The 21,172-nt window shown below is 38.9% G+C and overlaps 1 protein-coding gene across 1 annotated transcript in view; it reads right to left on the bottom strand.

Annotated features, from left to right (window-relative positions):
• yjefn3 (YjeF N-terminal domain containing 3) overlaps positions 1-21,172 on the bottom strand; it is a 59,718-nt gene that overhangs the window by 17,903 nt on the left and 20,643 nt on the right. Inside the window, exons 2-3 of the mRNA XM_022759342.1 lie at positions 12,863-12,971; positions 5,441-5,551 (exon numbers count right to left, since the gene is read on the bottom strand). Of these exons, the coding sequence (XP_022615063.1) occupies positions 5,441-5,551; positions 12,863-12,971 (220 nt within the window). The remainder of the gene's footprint in view (positions 1-5,440; positions 5,552-12,862; positions 12,972-21,172) is intronic.

Raw genomic sequence — 21,172 nt, 5'->3', positions numbered from 1 at the left:
TATGACTTTTTTTGACATTTTCATGCCATGCTATGCTATGACGTTTTATGCTTTAATATACTATGACGTTTTTTGACATTTTTATGCCTCATTGTACTATGATGTTTTTTGACATTTTTAAGCCTCATTATACTACGACGTTTTATGCCTTGCTATACTATGACATTTTATGCCTTGCTATACTATGATGTTTTTTGACGTTTTTATGCTCTAATATATTATGACTTTTTTTGACATTTTCATGCCATGCTATACTATGACGTTTTATGCCTTGCTATACTATGAGGTTTTTTGACATTTTTATGCTCTAATATATTATGACTTTTTTTGACATTTTCATGCCATGCTATACTATGACGTTTTATGCCTTGCTATACTATGAGGTTTTTTGACGTTTTTATGCTCTAATATACTATGACTTTTTTTTGACATTTTTATCCCTTATTGTAATATGACATTTTATGCCTTGCTATACTATGACATTTTTTGAGTTTTGTATGCTTTAATATACTATGACTTTTTTTGACATTTTCATGCCATGCTATAATATGACGTTTTATGCCTTGCTATACTATTACATTTTTTTAAGTTTTTATGCTTTAATATACTATGACGTTTTTTGACATTTTTATGCCTCATTGTACTATGATGTTTTTTGACATTTTTAAGCCTCATTATACTGTGACGTTTTATGCCTTGCTATACTATGACATTTTATGCCTTGCTATACTATGATGTTTTTTGACGTTTTTACGCTCTAATATATTATGACTTTTTTTGACATTTTCATGCCATGCTATACTATGACGTTTTATGCCTTGCTATACTATGAGGTTTTTTGACGTTTTTATGCTCTAATATACTATGAATTTTTTTTTACATTTTTATCCCTTATTGTAATATGACATTTTATGCCTTGCTATACTATGAGGTTTTTTGACGTTTTATATGCTCTAATATATTATGACTTTTTTTGACATTTTCATGCCATGCTATACTATGACGTTTTATGCCTTGCTATACTATGAGGTTTTTTGATGTTTTTATGCTCTAATATACTATGACGTTTTTTTGACATTTTTATCCCTTATTGTAATATGACATTTTATGCCTTGCTATACTATTACATTTTTTTAAGTTTTTATGCTTTAATATACTATGACGTTTTATGCCTTGCTATACTATTACATTTTTTTAAGTTTTTATGCTTTAATATACTATGACGTTTTTTGACATTTTTATGCCTCATTGTACTATGATGTTTTTTGACATTTTTAAGCCTCATTATACTATGACGTTTTATGCCTTTCTTTACTATGACATTTTTTGACGTTTTTATGCACTAATATCCTATGACGTTTTTTGACGTTTTATGCCTTATTATACTATGATGTTTTTTGTCACTTTTTTAAGCCTCATTATACTATGATGTTCTTTTACGTTTTTATGTCGTGCTATACTATGACGTTTTTTGACATTTTTATGCCTTAATATACTATGACTTTTTTTGATATTTTCATGCCATGCTATACTATGACGTTTTATTCCTTGCTATACTATAAGGTTTTTTGACGTTTTTATGCTTTAATATACTATTACGTTTTTGGACGTTTTATGCCTTATTATACTATGATGTTTTTTGACATTTTTAAGCCTTATTATAGTATGACCTTTTTTTTACGTTTTTATGTCCTGCTATTCTATGATGTTTTTTGACCTTTTTATGCCTTATTATACTATGATGTTCTTTTATGTTTTTATGCCGTGCTATACTATGAAATTTTAATGACATTTTTATGCCTTCCTATACAGTGAGGTTTTTTGTCATTTTTATCCCTTACTGTATTATGACATTTTATGCCTTGCTATACCATGACGTTTTTTGAGCTTTTTATGCCTCAATATAGTATGACTTTTTTTGACATTTTTATGCAATGCTATACTATGACATTTTTTGACCTTTTTATGCCGTACTATACTATGACTTTCATAACGACTTCCATGACGTTTCATGCCTTGCTATACTATGATGTTTTTTGACGTTTTTATGCCTTGCTATACCATGACGTTTTTTGACATTTCATGCCTTGTTATACTATGATGTTTTTTGATGTTTTTATGCCTTCTTATACTGTGAGGTTCTTTGACTTTTTTCCCTTACTATACTACTAGAAAGTTATGGGTTTAAATCCCAGCTTTGATGTCTTGAGTAATGATTATTGAGTATTCATGTTTTTCTTGTTTCAGTTGAAAGACATGCACATTAGGTTAATTGGCAACTAAAATACACTTTTTAGGCTTTACTTTACCATGACATATTGTCTTCCTTTAGTATGACGTTTTTTGATTTTTTTCATGCCATACTATACTATGACATTTAACATTTTTAGTTAGTTATCCCTAACTATACCATGACGTTTTATGCCTTACTATACCATGACGTTTTATACCTTACTACACTATGACGTTTTTTGACGTTTTTAATATACTATGACTTTTTTACATTTTCATAGTCATAGTCATAGTATCGTAAGGCATAAAAATGTTATAGTAAAGTAAGGCATGCCCTGGGTTCAAACCCAGAACCTTGTCACTGTCAGGCGACTATTCTAACCCTTGCTCCCCCTCTGTTGCCCCATACGAAAAGTTATAACATAGTAAGCCATAACAAATTCATAGTATAGTAAGGCATAGAAATGTCATAATTCAGTAAGGCATAAAATGTCATAGTAAGGCATAAAAATGTCATAGTATAGTAAGGCATAAAAAGCAATAGTAAGGCATAAAAAAGTCATAGAACAGCAAGGCAATAAGAGTCACCAATTAACATATGTGCATATCTTTGGACTATGAGAGGATGCCAGAGTAACTGGAAATAACCCTTTCAGGCACAGGGATAACATGCAAACTCTACACAGAAAGGCCCCAGGCCCGAGAAACGAACCTTCTCACTGTGAGGCGAAGGCTCTAACTACTGTGCTACAGTGCTGTCCCATGAAAAAGTCATAGTATAGTAAGCCAATTCAATATGGATTGCATATTGTGTCTTAACATCTGGCCAGTGAATCCACACGAATCTTTAGCTGCTTAAGTCAAATGACTATTTCACAGATATCACGTAAAGAAATAAATAAATAGAGACTGCTCCTTCAAATGTGAGTTAGCTAGGAGGTGCCCTACAAAGGAAGTCATCTGTCATGTCAGACAGAGCGCTGCCTCCTTGGGGATCCTGAACCAATCAAACCACCACAGCCACCAATCACCTGACGTCATCTCCATCATGATCTCCGCGGAGCAGAGAGCCAAATACAATCTACTGTGTGTGTGTGTGTGTGTGTGTGTGTGTGTGTGTGTGTGTGTCCCTCGGAGTTTGTCCTTGACCCGAGAAGCTGTTACACAATCAAACAGTGTGTAACTAAGAAAGAGCTCACAATGACTGTCAGTGTCATAGAGCATGAACAGAGATGAGCAGTGAGATACAAACAAGCAGAGGGTACAGACAGGGCTTTTCCAGTTCGTGCTCACCTCTAACAGGGTTACACATCCTCACCTTGGCTGATGGTGTCTTGTAGTATTCTGTGCTTTTATACACAGCCCATTAGGAGTAAAGGGATGAGGTCTGCAGCACAATAAAGTCTTTAACCGATGAAAAAGTTTAAGTTTCAACAGGTAACATTTTTACATCCATTAAAACCAGTGTTTTTCAGACTGTTTCAAATTTGAATCACATACAGGAATAAAGCTGTTAAGGTGAATAATAAAGAATAGTGGGAGTTGGTTCATGCCAGTTATAACGTGACTAGCATCAGAAATGTGAAGTTTCCATGCAGTGACTGTATATAGAGCACATGTCCTAATAAAATAACATCATGTCCACTTGTTTTACAGTCATATGAACAACACACTGGAACTAATGTGCAGAGTGCTTGTTTTTTTCATCCAACATGAGCTTTGATCAAAGAATACCTGTGTCTTCTGGTATGCACCATTATATTTTTCCGTATACCTAGCCGTGGAAATAATCAAAGATGCACGACAGACTCAGACACAACCTGATTTTGTGAACACGGACATCTTGTAGTGACGTGAGGAGCAAGTTGACCTGTTCGCCTGCAGCTGATCATTCATTTCTATGCTCTGTCTAATCACATTCGCAGCTCTGCATCAGGGGCTCATGGCTGTGCGAGCGTACGTGTGCATGTACGTGCATGTATGTGTGTGTTAATGTTTGTGTCTCACATGTATGCGTGCATGTCCTCATGCTGACAGGGATCACATTGCACCATGAAAAACATACATTCTTACACCAGACTCACAGTCCAAAGTAAGTACTCAGGTTTCTGAAGTTAGAGCAAACTCGTACAAGTGTGGTCCCAATCGGCCTACTGTAATGTGCAGTCACTTCATGATAATAAAATTTTATTTATAGTACATTTCAAAAATACACAAGAAATGACAGATGCAGAAGGTAAAATCATTAGAAACAAAGCAAAAGAGATAAAATAGCAGACAAAACACATAAAAGATACATAAAAAAAAGAAGAGGGAATCAATGTCCAACTGTTCAAAGTTTTTTCAGGTTAAGTTTTAGAGAAGCTCCTTATTCATTTCTGGAATACCAAGGTAAAATATATCTCCCTCAGAGCTGACCTCTGACCCTGTCCTTGGCCTTAAGATGAAAAAAAGAAGGAGTGGGAGGCGAGAGGGGAGCGATAGACTCCACAGAGAACCATCAGCCTGCTTAAACAAAGTCTGTCTAACATGGTTTTAATCAGAACTATCAATGCTCTGTAAATCTAGCATGTCAGACACATATGGTAAAGTGTATAGATGCATTCCTTTCTAAAGATCCCAAAAACACATATTCACTGTTTCCCTTCCAATAAAGTCATAGACTGGGGCAGTCATAGACTATAGCACCATGCATTTAAATAAACTGCGCTGTGTAAAAAAGATAGTCTTTCAGCTCCTGTCATGAGCGGTGATGTGTTTGGATAGCATGAGTCCTGCTTGCAAAATAACAATTTGTCTTGAATTGTCAGTTAGTATGTGGCCTGAAAGGCAGACATCATGGTCATGACATCATATCGTGGCTGCTGAGCGTAAGACACAGACAGCTTTAATGAGAGTAACAATAGCATGATATCATGGCTGTCTGAGTGCCCTTGCAGAGAGGGTAATAGGATAACTGCTCTGAGCCTTTTACAGCAGCTGAAATGAAATTCTTTAAAGCGCAGAAGGCCTGTATAGGGGATCCCCTGTTAGTGCTGACCTAAGCTAAGATTGTTTCTTCGATTGTGATATCATGTCAGCACAAGACTCTTTACAATGAATCATTGTTGTGTTGTTGAATGTAGTAGGGATTTACTCTGCCGAAGCCTTGCTTTCATGCACTGTATTATTGGCTACACTAATGCACTTTGTATAGTAGTTTACTTACAAATATGCGCAGGTGTCTGGCACACACCAGCCCAATGGAGCCATTTTGATCTGGACCACAGATCACCAGGACTGTTGGTTGCTTCTTTGCTAGAGAGCTGAGAGGGTAGGCCTGGTGGAAAGACAAAAGGAGAGGCAGACAAAGTAAGAAATGGGCTGATGATTGAGTGAATGGAAACATGTAAGAGATAGGGATAGAGGAGATGTACAGAAGAGAAAATAGAAAGGGTTATTGAGAGAGAACAATAGCGAGATGAAAACAAGAGGAAGATCGATAGTCATCAGTATTCTGTATTATCCCTTGGATTTCAGACTTCTTATTCAGGGCAGGACATCCGATCTGTGCCCCGGCCTCTCCATCATATTCACAGTGCCTGACTGCAGCATGCCAGACATGCCAGACAAGGATGGAAATGGCACCAGCTCCATTGTCTCTTCCGTTTATGAAAAAAGGTCCGATCTCATTAAAATAACCCTGGCAGCAGTGGAAAAAATACCACTGTCCTCGCCATGGGATGCTTCCGTATATATAACCCACTTTCCGTCAAGGCCCTGGCTGCAGCGGGCTGCTGGCATCTGCCTGGTTTACTGGCCGCACATTCCCTTGTAAATCACCCTGCACCTTTTTAAACGAGACAGGTATACGCCTGTGGAGCTGTCAACCGGAGTGGCTAATCTTCCATCTCCAACACCTAAACAGAAGTGCTGTGTGTGTGTGTGTGTGTGTGTGTGTGTGTGTGTGTGTGTGTGTGTGTGTGTGTGTGTGTGTGTGTGTGTGTGAGAGAGAGAGAGAGTGTGTATGTGTGTACACTCAGCCATGATCATTACTGAAAGCCCCAGAGGTGTCTAGCTTCATTTTCCACAGATTTCCTTAATGCACAAAACTCATTGCCATATTACGGATTGTCGGATTGCTGATGCTTTCAGGGGTTTTTGTTCATTTTAACTGAGAGACAGCATTATTAGATTATACAAGAATGATTGTTCATCATTGTAAAGGTCACAGCATCATTTCCTAAACTAGAACTTGAACTGAGGAAGACAGTTCACACAGACTTCTGGAAATCTTGTCCAATTAGAGCCCAATAAATGTGTGTCAGACACACAGGCCGCAAGACGAATTAGCCCAGTTTTATCACTGTCATAAATAATCTGGGACTGGAGTTCACACTAACACTTCAGATTACAGCCCACAAATTACAGTGTGAGCATTTTGTAATTATGGGGCACATATTAAATAATTATAGGATATTGTTTTCATAGAACAAAACAACAAGTCTTAATATAACCTATTGTGTATTTATCAGGAATACATGAATATTTATGTAACTTTTTTTTGACTTAGCGTATACTGTAAAAACAACTACAAGGCACAGAAACATAGTTGTGGTTGATTCAAAGAATATAATGTGGTACGCCTTTGAATCTACACATGTAATTAGCCCATCTAATAGGCTAGCAACACCTTTTGTTTTGTTTTCCTACAAGTATATAGTGAGTTTAAGTTAAGTTAACTTATATCATTTTTTGTGTTTTCTCATAACAACATAACTACCCTGTAATTATTTTGTAAGTGTCCTGTATTTCAAAAAGTAGTAATTTACAAGTTGTTGCCCTTTTATTACATGACTTTGCATCCCCTCTAAACCCTTTATTGCACGCCGTAATTATTTATAATTATTTTATATCATTATTATTATAACTGTTATAAGTGCACCATAATTACAAACTACTTATGCTATAATTTGTAGGATGTAAAATAACATGTTACATAATTTAAATTAAACCTTTTTGTGCTGGTTCACCCACTGTTGTTGATCCTCAATGAGCCTGAAATAGGTTGAAATATTTCCACCTTGCATAAAACCCATTAAATTCCACTTTCACCAATGTATTCACGATTAGAGAAAGTTTGTATGGAGAAATAGGCCATTGCCTATGTTGGATAATTGGATATAACAAGACTCAGAGCACATTAACTAGAGCGATGAATCCAGGAGAGGAGACAGCAGCCGTTATCTCCATCATAACAGCTCAGATGAGAAATCATCACACAGACTCAGTGAGATGGAGGAGAGAGTGTTATGGTCGCTGAGGGCCACGGGGCCGATGGTAATATTAGGAAAGAGGAACAGGGATTGATTGAGAGCAAAAGAGAGACAGGAGATAAAAACTAAAAGTGGATGACAGTGTCTTTCATTTTCATATCTAATGAGTGAGTTTCACACTGTGTAACCTGATCTTAATGACACTTAATGACACATCTCACTGAGTTAATTTACAGTGGCACTCTGTGAATACGTATGTACTCTGTACATGTGTGGTATAATGTCAGGCTTTCTGTGCCGATCTGCTCCCTAGAGGGAAATGCCAACTGTAATTACTGCAACAGCTATTAAAGACTAAATAGTGGTGTCCCCTGCTGTGAACTCACCCATATACAGTAAGTGTTACAAGACTAAACTAAAACATCAAGAGACAAAAGAAGCAGCAGGGCGGTAGACTTAAAGCTGCACCATCAAATGGTCCCACAGAGAATTACCGCCTGACTGGGCAGTTCTTAACAGATCTACAGAGCATGGTTTGATTTATTTTAGATCATTGTTTTGGTTTTCAGGCCTCCCCGACTCCACTCTCATCAGCCATCGTTCCACATGCAGCAGGAAGCAATTTTCAGCAAATTTCCTCTGATAAATCCACCACACCAAGTGTCAGACAGAAAAAAGTTCAAGAGTACAATGAAAGTTGTTTTCCTCAGGAGTTGGTGGAAACCAGAGCACGGCTAAAAGGACAGTGGATGTTGGACCTCAATTGATCTGGTGGAGAGAAACAAAACTCCAGTGAACTCCACGTCGACTGTATATCACTGTGTGTTTCAGCATACGCAAGTTCACATGAGAAGGTTTAATGACCTCCTCTCTGTGCTGAGGGCCAGTGAGGAGGAGTGAGGAGGATCGGTGATATCAGTGCTGGAGCCATTTTATGCTGCTGGAGAAACCATTAGAGCCACACACTGTTGAAGGTGAGCGGCTATAAAGGGAGCGAGCTGGATCAACTCAGGCAGCGCTCTGATATGTTTTGAAGCATTTGTCTCATCTCACTTGCCACAGAAGCTTAATACACTCTAACATTTTTTCTGATAGTGGACTTTAAAACTGATAAGTGAGTGGGTGACAGCAATTAGCAAAAGAGGAGACAGAGACCATTTCTAATGGGGTTCCTGTCTATGGTGACTGTGTTGTGTTGTTTGTTTGTTTTTTAATGGAAAGAATAAGGACTGCCAGGACAATCTTCAAGCAAATACTGATTCCATGACTACTTTAATCACCATATTAAAAACAACTTGTAAGTATGACCTAATTCTTCGTGCTTTAAGATGTGTTATACACTTAAAAAAAAGCATTGCCAAAACACACTAACGCTGTGTGTACTTTCAGCCAATCGTGATGATAGCTTCCCCTCTCTCTATAAGCTTGTAAATAAAACTCTATAAACTCATAAAGTTGTTCAAATGTTTTCCAGTGTTTGAGATATTTATGATATTTTTGACATGTAGATTTCTACAAGTGCAGACAGATGGTTTATTGCATCTGTTGAGCAGGTTTCTGATCTGGTTGCTTCTTTTCATCTGCTCTCCTGCACAACTTCTGAAATTTTCTTTTTGTTTGCTCTAGTTTTCCTGACAGAACATATTATGACATTCAAGTCCCGCAGAGAACTGATACAACTTTTGAAAATAAAACATGTTTTCTATGAATCCATAGTTCTAACTTAAAACCACAGTACAGAAGAGGCCATACATATTTGTTATCAATAGCTTAACATTGGGAGGAACCCTTAGGAGGGGCTCCAATTAGCAGAGAGGTCGGAAGAGTGAAGGGTCTAGAGCAGAGCACTGCTAGGACCCCCCTCACACACACACACACGCACACACACACACACACTCGAACACACACACACCTAAAAAATATAGCTGTCTTGATTGCACTTAGGTCTCTAAGGGAATACCCCTTTGAAATAAATGTTAAAGACACATGTGCCTTCAGCTCCAATCAATCTGAAACACACACTGAGCCTGAGAAAACATGATCAGGGTCCTAAAAACACAAATATACTCACATATGCAGAAAAATACTACCTTTAATATTGTATGAGAAGAACAAACTGAAGTCCAGGTGCTCCTGTAAGCTATAGGCTAATTTATTGCTGTGTGGTAACAAAAATGTCTCCTGTCTCCACTCAGGTGATGAAAAGCATCAGACTGATACAGGAACACACACACACACACACACACACACACACACACACACACACACACACACACACACACACACACAGTCTGGACCTGGTGGCTGTGGCAGCTGGAACAGTAGAAGGATTACTTACAGAAAACCTAAACCCTGTCTGGCAACCAGAGGTGTGTGTGTGTGTGTGTGTGTGTGTGTGTGTGTGTGTGTGTGTGTGTGTGTGTGTGTGTGTGTGTGTGTGTGTGTGTGTGTGTGTGTGTGTGTGTGTGACTGAGCCTGTGCTTGTTTGGTGGTATATGTGGAAGCCAGTAGCAGTAGGCCTGCAGTGAAATCAGTGAAATCAGACTGTCTGCATCTCCTTCTACTGTAATTTCCCTTAAATAGCAGTGATGTCATGTAAGCGGTAGCGTGCTGCTGGCGGCTGTGGGCAGCAACGATCCAGGGCGTCCAGGCCATGTTTGTCTAGTAAGGCTATGCTGGTGGTGGAGGGCCAGGCGTGGGGCCAGCAGCGGCTGATGATAATAGAGGGGAAGTGGATGTGGTGGGTTTAATCACACACTCTGAGGGGAGAACACAAAGTCTCTACTTCTGAGTGATGCTGCCATTCTGGCTGTCTCAAGTTTTATTTCTTTTTTTTCTTTTTCTTTCACATGTTCCTCGTTTTCTGTTTCACACTCTTAAAACTGTTGCTGTTTTGTCTGTCTGTCACCCCCACCCCCACCCCCCAAGGATGTAATTGCTTTCTTAAGATAAACATTTATGAACGTAAACATTTACGACTATTCATAAGAATTCCCATAAAACCAAACCAGTTGAAATAATAAAATCAGCTCCAAGCATGAAAGCAGTAATGACTAATATGTCACACTGAAACAGACACTAGCAAACCGGCATTAATTGTTTTTTTGTTTGTTTTTGTTTTTGTTTTTGTTTTTGTTTTTGTTTTGGCTGTAGCGCAACAAGCTGTAATCACAACATCATCATATTAACACTTTATTAAATTAATATGATGCACATGTTATTGCACATGCATTCAACAGACACAAAGCAATACTTACTCTTTTTAGCTCCAGCTTGGTCTCCTCCAAACTCTGAGGGAAGTATCTGGATTTTTAGTTGCTAAACGTTCAATTAGCTAGTTGCTAACTTTGTCTGTCTGTTCTTTTTGCTGAGTAGGTGGCACACAGTCTGATTTTAGAGCTATCTCACTTAAAACAGTTGCCTGCTACAGCTGGAATGGAGTTGATGAGAAACTGAAACAAAACAGTAAAGTTGTGCATCGGGAAACTATGAGCTGGAAGACGCTCAAAAGCTCCGTCTACCTGAGAGGAACAGCAGAGTTGGGTAACAATTCGCAGTGGGTTTGTAATTACAGGCAGCACCTTGCACATTACACATGCTGATTTTGTGAATTGTTAACTAAAAAATATTAATTAATGCAGCTTTAAAGAGAACAGGCCATTGATATATTACTCTTATTCTATCAAATGTGCCACGAATCAACTAGATTTTCCTTGTTCTTGAGCAAACTTTAAATCATTGACCTTATGTTGGTGTTTGGATGTATTTAAAAACATTTGCATTGTAAAATAAAGTGTTCCTTATGTTTGTTGCCTGGCTGTGTTCTTTGCTTTTTCTGAAGCTGGATGTTAAAGGTATCTCATCAAACTGCTGTGACCACTTTATCAGTGTGTTTTTTAACACATTTGTGTTTCCACTCCTGGGTGTTTCTCTATGTCTTTGTCTCTTTCCCTTTTCCTCTTCATCCCTCTTCTTGACAGCAACACAAGGTTTCGTGTGTCTTATTGTTCATACTCTTATTCATCACAGCCTGTTGAAGAGCCCTCTAAGGAAACCAGCATGGCACTAAACCAAACCAGTGGTCTAGTCAAAGGGAACCACATGTGTGCACACACACACATACACACACACAGTCACACCAGAGAAGAGGAGCTGTGGTTCTGGACTGGAGGTGGTTGAGGGGAACTGAGTGAGGCAGAGTGAGTTCAGGTGTTCTGCCCCGAGGTGAGACACTCAAATGTTTGTAAGTAAATGTCACAGAAAGTTAGAACATTTCCTCCACATAATGATCAGGCATTTTGTATGGGAGTTAATGCAAATTAGGAAAGTGTAAGTAGCAGCAGCTGTGACTTATTGCCCTTTTTTAAAATCGAACAGTCGCACCAGGATCTCTCTTGGTTTTGTGATGATTACTGATGCAGACACATACTGTGCAGCAGCTTTGCTAAACAAAAAAGAAAAACCCTTTAGAAATGGTTTGTTGAGTGATATACAATGTAGGCTATTAAACGGATTTGCACAGGAGTGGGTTGATTGAGGCCACAGTTTGATTTTATTTGACTCGAGCTTGTAACAGTGGGTTTGTATTGGCTGGTTTTATGCAGAAAAGCGACATAATTGGAAAAATTTGCATGACTTCCTTTGATTTGGCAATTTTTTTATTTTCAAAAACATCATGTGGATCCGGAAAAATTGCAAGCTCTCTCAAAGAAAAGGATTGATTGAATTTGTGTTAATCCTACATGATGGGTGAAAGGACTAATTTAAAAAAAGCTGTGTGACATTTTCAAACAATTACTAAATGTTTGTACTGTTGAACTTTGCTTTTTCATTTGCAATAAAAACACACAGGAGCAGAAGAAAAGATTAAACAGTTTAACTCACGGAAAACATATGACAAAATATATGAAAAATAAATTGGAATTGCTGGTGTTACTGTACAGAAGGAGTAGAGCTTAACACACACTAAAATGCACACACAAACACACACACACACACACACAGCACAGTAAATGGCAACCACTGCTCAGTGCTCGGTGCCGCCGGTTTAATGGTCCAAAGAAAAGAGCTTTGGAGGCGTAACAGCACATTCAGGCAGGGATTCATTTCACAATAAAACAAAACTGCTGTATAAAGGTACTGGAATTATGTTATTTGTCTCCACGTTGATTTATAGTGATAGTATGGGATTGGATCAGACCACACAAATATGGAAGGATAGAGATTATGAATGACTTTTGAAACAGGAAAAGAGTTTGCCTCATGCTGTGTTCTACTTCATACTTACAGTACAGTAGGGATACAAAGCCAAGGACAAATAAAGACAGAGAAGAACTAAGAACGAAGTAGGTCTGGAAGACAGAAGTTGTACAGACCCTGGTGATGGCGAGGGCGCATGCTTGTCCCCAGATCTCTATCAGCTGCTGTTGTCCAAACCTGTAGTCCCTCAGTAGCTCTGTCTCGATAGCTGTCATCTCCCCTTTACTGTCAGACACAGAACAACATATGGTTAGTCAGAGATATATCATGTTTGTTAATCATTATCATCCATAAAAACGTCAGCAGCATAACTATAGGTGGAGCTGCCCAGGGAGAAATGTGGACAGTGTTAAACATGTTGTCTCTGGTCTGCTCATTAAAAGGCTTCACACATAATTCATTATTTAGTCCAGCAGCAGAGATGCACTTAATCTAAAGTATCTATAGTGTGAGTCAAAGTGTAATTTCTGCCTGAATGTAAAGTGATGGACAAACCAACGGTTGGACAAAGAGACAAACATTTGGTGATATTTCTAGTTACTTTCATTTCAATTCAATTTCAATTTTACCTTTTCGCTCATTTAGGTTTACAACCACCACTGTTTGATTTCTGACATACAGTGGGGTCCAAATGTCTGATACCACTTCCCTATTCACTTGAATGGAACATAATTTCTAGATGAAGAGTGCACATTCAGTTAATGTTGAATTGTCAACACCTAACTTCTGTCTGTTTTTGTAATTGTCTTAACGTCATTTTCTTTTCTCGTCTTCCTTTTTTCTTGTTTTTGCTTTTTTTGTTTGTTTGTTTTTTTGATCCACAGATGTCTGGTTACCATGTAAAAGATATGACTTATGCGGGGAGCAGTGTTAAATGTCTTTAGTTTGGGAAGATAGCCAGGCCAACACTAATAGGTGACTTTCAGATTTTACATGACACAAAATTATACATAATTGAATAATGCTACCAACAAAATAGTGAGGTACTGTATCATGGGCTAAAAAGGCAGCATGGACACAGCTAAATTGGTCTGCTTACATGCATACATGTTTAAGTGGTTGTCATATATCTGCTAAAGCAACAAGTGTGACCGGGTGGTTTTTAAGAGCTACTCCTACAAGTCAAGGTCTTCTCATAACAAATGTTAACAGCCCATGGGAAGTGTGGTCATGAAACTCAAAACAGAACACGTGAGTGATGAACCGAACTGTGGCTTTTACAGTAGCGTACATGAGCACGTGTCTATGTGCACATGACCTGGCGTTCACGTGTTGTCTGTACAAGTTATTGTACCTGTAATCTATGTGTAATGTGTGTGTCTAATGTTCACATACAGTATGTTTGGTCTTCTGATACTGATGCCACTGTGCTTCCTCTGGCTGCTGGCGACATGGTGACAGCGTGACTAACACTGCTGTATTCAAGCCTGCTGCTGTTGCTTTTAGCAAGGAGGGGTGTGTGTGTGTGTGTGTGTGTGTGTGTGTGTGTGTGTGTGTGTGTGTGTTTGTGTGACAAATGCAATTAGGACAGCACAGCAGTGGGCAGGTGACAGACACTGCCACAGTGCTGTCACCTATTATTCAAAGTATGAAGAGCAGGAACAGGCCAAGGGAAATCAATCTGCTTTGTTAATTTCAGATCTGGTTCTGGTAACATCCCTATTACTCTACAGACACCTGGTGGACCTGCTCAGTACTGCGGCTCGAAACCTCGATGATGAAACAGCCACTTTACAACAATACTGGATGTCTTTTTCTTTTTTTTTTTCAATTCACTGTACTTCAAACTCCCTCAGAGAAAACTCTACAGCAGAGGGAATAAAGCAGCTGCTGAATTCATTCAAGTGAGAGTAGATATTTGTGTCTAACCTATTGTCTAAACCAAGATCATTTATCGGACTATTGGAGACCAATAAGAGCAGATGAGAGAAGGATCAATGCACAAAATCAGTATTGTGCTTCTACTCAACACTGACTCAACAGAGTCACTCCACTCTGCCTCAAATCTTTACCTCTCATAGAAGATCAAGAGGTCTGTGTGTGTGCGTGCACATGAGTGTTGCATCATTTGTGCCTCTTCTCATTATATAATATGTCAACATAATAAAAAATCCACAAAAAGGAAAAAGCAAATGTAACACACCAGATACCAACATCTACTTTATATTCAACCACCACATACAATGGATTCATAATACTACACATTTAGACACATTAGAGTGCATGCAGATAAACAGAGCACTCAGACAAGAGATAAAGATGAACTGCACAACAGATTTCTGTTAAATGGCTTTGCAGAACTCTACAGAGATCTTCATTTTCAGCATATTTAAATACTCAATCACCATTGTTACAGTAATGGAAGAAATTTAGTCTTTCAAGCAGTAATAATACTATATTACGCTGCTGTGTCACAACAGCTTTATCCATTATGCAGGAAGAAAAACAAAGTACCACCATTACTGTTCTGTTTATGGTCAACAATTACAGTGAAGAACTGTGGCCTATCTAAACCTCTCGATTATCTCGTGTCCTTTTGTGTGTGAATATCTTTATTTTTGTGTGTATGTATCTGTAAACATTTCTGTCATTTGTCTCTTTCTTTGTGGCTACAGTGTGAGTAATGCAAAGCCTGCTTGTATTCCTTTTAGTTTCTTTTAAGACACAGAGGTGTGTGTGCGTGTGTGTGTGTGTGTGTGTGTGTGTGTGTGTGTTTGTTTGTGTCAGAAAGCCAGTGTTTCCAAGTGGGGCTTCTGGCATTTACCTGTGCCAGTGGAGCGACAGCAGCTGTCACCCACAGCTCACCTCAGGGATGTTTCCTGAGTCACTGTGACAAGTTGATCTTTGGAAAGTTCACCTCAGTCCACAGGGTTCGCTGTGTTTCTCTGCACCGCAGCTTCTTACAGTTTTCACTGAGCTGAACTGATTCTACGAGAGGATGGGCTCTTTCATCATAGAGGGGAAACCCTATTTGTATAAAAATAAATAAATCCCAAATCTACAGTATGTGTTGTTGTTTTTGGGTGGAGAAGCATCACAGTAACAGTTAACATTACTGACGGAGCAAAGTGCTGTGGGTGTGCAGCTGCTAGTTTTAACCGGGAGGCTCTGCCACAAGAGAGCAGCAGTGTTTCAAGACGGTGGTTTCATACCACACACTGCATGTCTTTTCAATTAATTACCATCTCTGATCATGTTTATTGTAGTTTTTATTCAAGCATTTACCTACCTGAAGCTACAGAGGGAAAACCCAATGTAACCATTTATGATAAGCACTTAAATGTGCAAGGGATCTGCTCAAAGCTTCAACATCAAATTCCAAAGAGTCAAAGGGAGGTATGCAGATATAACCCAGTCCTTGATTTTGAAAATATGTAGGCGTGAGCACGTGAGTGTGTGCAGCAGCAGCAGCTTCTGTTGCACCTGTAGCCACAGTGATGCAGCAGCCAGCCGCATCTCCCCGGAGGTAGAGATGATTTCCCCATGCTGGGTGTGACATGCTTCTGCAATGTGTCACCTTCATTGTAGCACTGCTCAAATGTGATCACAACCCGCTTAATGAGTCTGTTTACCTTACACATGAGATCAGGCAAAATGAAACTTTAATGGTACCTTTGGGAATATTGGGACACTGCAGCGGTAAATAATAATGATAGAGAAGTTTGGGAGTCATAAAAATATTAAAATGTTAATTATGAAAAAGAATATATAATGTGTGGCAATCACAAAGTATACAAAACGCAAGCGATACTAATCCTTTATCATCAGTTCTTATTGTTTGTGCACAATCCGAGTGTATTTGTGATTAAAAATAACATAATACAAATAGAGTTTAGCAGTGCCTGCTGTATGTACAGAAAATACTACAGTCAGACAAGAGAGGACACAACACACTAATGCAATCCAATGCAACAGCCCTGCCACAGACACAGTGAAAGCAGCACACAAACACACTATATTTATCATGTAATGGCAGCCAATTGAATGCTCATAAACAATATGTTAGTATATATATATTCTGCAGCTGTGAAGCATCCTTGTATCATGAGACATGAAAACTCTATTTTTTCTAACACTGGAAGACTGAAATAGCCACATTCACCACCCCCTCCCTCACAGTTTGCCTAATTTCCACCTTTCCAGTGTGATCTGCGGGTGAGATAAGGAGCATGACTAATATAACTAAAAGTGAAGGAAAGTAGTCAACAACCTCCCATTTTATTCTTGCCAAGGGGCTCTCTCTGTCATGAAGCAAAATAAGATGGATAATGTCTGTTTTGTTTCATAAAAATATCAAAGCCTGTTGACATATAAAATTAAGAGCATATAAACAAAACCTACATTGCTAACATTTATCTTAATACACTGTCAGTCTACTGATTCTCTCACACATAAATCCTTTCCAGCTTTGTTTTTAGCCACACTAACATTGCAACCCCGTAACAACGAACCTCTTGGCCACTCCTTTGGTCCAGACTGAAATATTGCTACACCTATTAGATGGACTGTCTGTATAGAAAGAAAATGTCTCCACAACAATTCAAGCTATAAATTCATAAGCTATAAACCCCACAAGCTATATACTTTATTCAAGCCCCAGATAAATTGTAAAGACGTTGGTGACTGCTTGTTTTTTCATCTGGCGCCATCATCAGGTCAAATTTGAATTTGTTCAGTATTTTAGTTTATGTCACAAATGTTTCAAATCCATATTTATTCTATTCCAAATCTAAATTTAAATTTAAATGCAATATTACTTAATTGAAACCTGATGTCACTGTTACTTTGAAGAGAACATGCTGTGGGTGTAGGACATTTGTGTTTTTCGAATGTTCAACAAACGTGATATAGCTCAAATAGTAATGGTACAGACCTGTCGCTACCTGCTCCAGATTTACTGTTGTGTAATCAACTAAACTGTTCACACGAGTAACAGGCCACATGCATGGTGGAAATGGTTCTGATCTCTTAAGTAGCAGGTAATTATTAGTCAGACCCCTGCTGTAGAGATGACAGAAAAAATAAAAACAAACAGTCCTCTGTTTCCATCTCTGCCTGTCCTCTTACCCATTATCTTTCCACCTCCCGCTCAATTTCATACTCTACAGTTGTTGATGACACTTCAGGCCTTTTAAACACAAATAAAGTACAACATCAAATAACACGTTGATAAGGAAACTGTGACATTTCCATATAAATTAACATTTTGTAGCTGTCTAACGCAGTTAATAGAAAATGGTGGTGAGTCAGCCTAAATACAGAAAGTGAAAGGTTTTGTGTTTGTTTACAATTGCTGTTCTAGTAAGTAGCAAGTCATTGTTGTGTGTAGTCGGCTTCTCTCCAGCGTACAGAGAAAAATGAAACATCCACAACATGAAATCTATGTAAATCTCAATGTTTATCACCTGATATGTCAGAAATATATACAAAAATATATGTACACATAGTTTACCTGCTACATCTTTTTATTTCTATTAGTATGAAAAGATTCATAGATACTATTTATCAACTCGGGCATGCTGTCATTTAAAGAAGATTCCATGTCACATAATACGCACATACGTGCAAGTGTTCAGATGTAGGCCAATTTATTATTGGATGGCATTGGGGTTCACATACATAGATACTCATGACATCAACGAAAGGTCCTTTTTCTAACCCGGTAATTTATATATCTAATTTTTTCACAGCCTTTGTTTTAGAAATGTAGGTTGTATGTCCAAATGCTGTGAAGGAGAGGCAACAGCTGCTGATTGTAAAATGTATCTGAAAGACAGACTGTGACTGTTGAGGTATTAATAACTCAAGCTGAACTGCGAAGCCTCGTGAAGGGTGGGTTGGACTGTGTGGGTGGATGAATTGGGGGGGGGGGCTTTTTCGTTTGTTTGCCGGTGTTTTTCCCTACAATTATCTGTCAGCCAGTGGTGTTACTAAGCAGCTGCTGTTCGGTGTTAAAACTAATCAAAACATTTTTTTTTTAAAGAAATATGTTCAAAATAACAGGGTCGCTCATATAACCTTGGTACCTATCAAAAGAATCTTCCACACCGTGATGCAGAAATACCTTGACCGAGGGATTTGACGTGGATGTGCATCACATTCTGAGGTACAAAAGTGCAGCAAAAGACCCTGCAGTATTCTCCACTCTCTTTTCAGTCCCTAGTGCTTTCCCTCCACTGCTGTGTCCTTTGATCCCCAGCTTTACTGATGTCACCTGATCATTCACTCCATTTTTACCCTTTTCCATTTTCTTTCTCTATCTTCCTCTGCTGCCTATTCCTCAGCCCTCTGTCTCTCTCTGTCGCCTCTGTTCTGATGAAGGTTCACACTTCACTGAACCAGAGTGATGGCAGATGGAGCGGTGACAGCAAGGAAACAGAGACAGAGAGAGAAAGAGAAAACAGAGTGAGAGAGCACATGAAAGATGACTCACCCTGGTTGATTAAATCTGCTGTATTTTATGATTTTTTAATACGCAGGTTTTTGACCTGAGGAATGCCTTTGGAGGAAAACTGCAGGAGGTAAACGCAACTATACGTCGCTGTGTACGCAGAGAGGTGAAGCTGTAGACCTATCATTACTCATTTTAAGCTTCACTTTCATCACTAACCTGGAGATAATCTCATTATAGACACTCAGCCTTGTTCCAGCTAAAAGGCTTTGGTCATAATTTTTGGCATCATGCTGATGGACAGCCATGCTTACGTTCTACTAAGCACTATAGCTGGTACTGTGATGCTGAAGGATAGATCCCCTGCTATTATAACCAGATTATCAGTGGGTTTTTGAGGTGTGTGTGTGTATCTTATTTAACATGTGTCATCTCAGGACACCTTTCATCATCAGTCAAGTCTCATGGAGTGTGCCCCCAGGAGGTCCTGCAGCATCCAGCTATGAGATGATGTAAAGGGGAAAAGTCGAGGGGGGAGGGCAGCAGGGAAATGCTTGATGGTTCAGGTCCGGTTAAGAGAGCAGAGATCCATCTTTGTTTGGTAAAAAATGAGAATAGAATAGAAGATGATTTTTTTTTAAAAAAGCATCAATAGGAATACCAGCAGTGAGTGATGCATCAGAGAAGGATTTTCTGAAAAGAAACACTTGCAATGACATGAAGAGGCACTTTTTTTCTCTTGAGAAGAAAAGCAATGCAATAACTCAAACAAAACAAATCAGAAGCAGGTTGTCACATAAGCATATCTCAAATGAAAAATCAATGCCCTATGGACATTATGTCTGAATGTATGAGCGTGTAGGTGGTTATGCATGTGTTTCTGTCTATATGAGTCTATATGTCTATATGACTATATGAGTCTGAACATATACAGTTTGGATGATGGGTTATCTTTGGCACCTAGCTAGATGTGCAGTATCGACATTTTTTTATTTGAAGTTACTACAATCTTGAAATAATTTGTAGAATCACATCGTAACGAGCCAAAAACACAAATGAGTATGACTCATTATGAGGTTTTCAGGGCATCTGACTGCATTCAAATGCACATTTGTAGATTGCTGGAAGCAGAAAGTTACACATTATGCTTTGCATAATTTAAAAATGGGCAGGAGGATCAGGTGCCACAGCAGTGGGAGTGTCTCATAAACAGCCTCAGCTGGCAGATAGGAGCTGGCCCTGTGCCTCCATATGGTCCCATTCTAACTGCCCAGTATGAGCCCCTTCATGCTGTTCAATTCTTATCAAATCAGGGTGACATGATTTACTTTGTTTCAAGTCTCCTTGGGCAATAATTTAGGACTGGCTATATGTAGTGTGTGCATGAGAGGCAGAGAGAGATGCAATCACATCCATACGAGTGTCTCCACCAGCATCATTCTTTCAGATCAGGCTTAATCAGTTTAGCTGTCTGCTCATGTTCCTCATATCCGGAACAATGAGACAGACATTCTTTAGATAATCTCAATCAGTGGCTCCTGCATTTCGCTCTCATAATTCATTTTGTCCCCAAGCGGCCATGCACCTGTAGACACATAAAAGATGAACATGGATCATCTTTACCCAAAGCCACAGGTGCTGGCGAGCTCATCTCAGTGTTATACTTCCTCTGTGTGTGTTCTCTTGATGCTAAAAATGTCCATCCATGAGTCAGATCTACTTATCCTTCATTTTTAGATGTCATGTGATTGCAAAAGGAGAAGGACCGTTATCTAGATGGAGGAGCACCCGCCCACACACACACGCACGCACGCACACAAACACACACAGATGCACTGAAGCACAAACAGACATTGAGTGCACAACACATACATGAGTGCATGCACACCCACATGCCCACAGGTTACATCATCCTATGCCCCCTCGATGGTCTTAAATCCTTTCACCTAGGATACAGAGTATCCGTGTATAACCTCTGCCTGGGCTTTAAACCCGGCTCCCTCTGTTTGAGGCCAGGGGCCATCAGCATCACAAA

Source organism: Seriola dumerili, unplaced genomic scaffold (assembly GCF_002260705.1).
Source record: "Seriola dumerili isolate Sdu_G_001 unplaced genomic scaffold, Sdu_1.0 BDQW01000321.1, whole genome shotgun sequence".
In the NCBI taxonomy this organism is placed as follows: Eukaryota; Metazoa; Chordata; class Actinopteri; order Carangiformes; family Carangidae; genus Seriola; species Seriola dumerili.
Note: the sequence above shows the minus strand (reverse complement) of the source record. Positions and strands in the feature narration are given on the sequence as shown.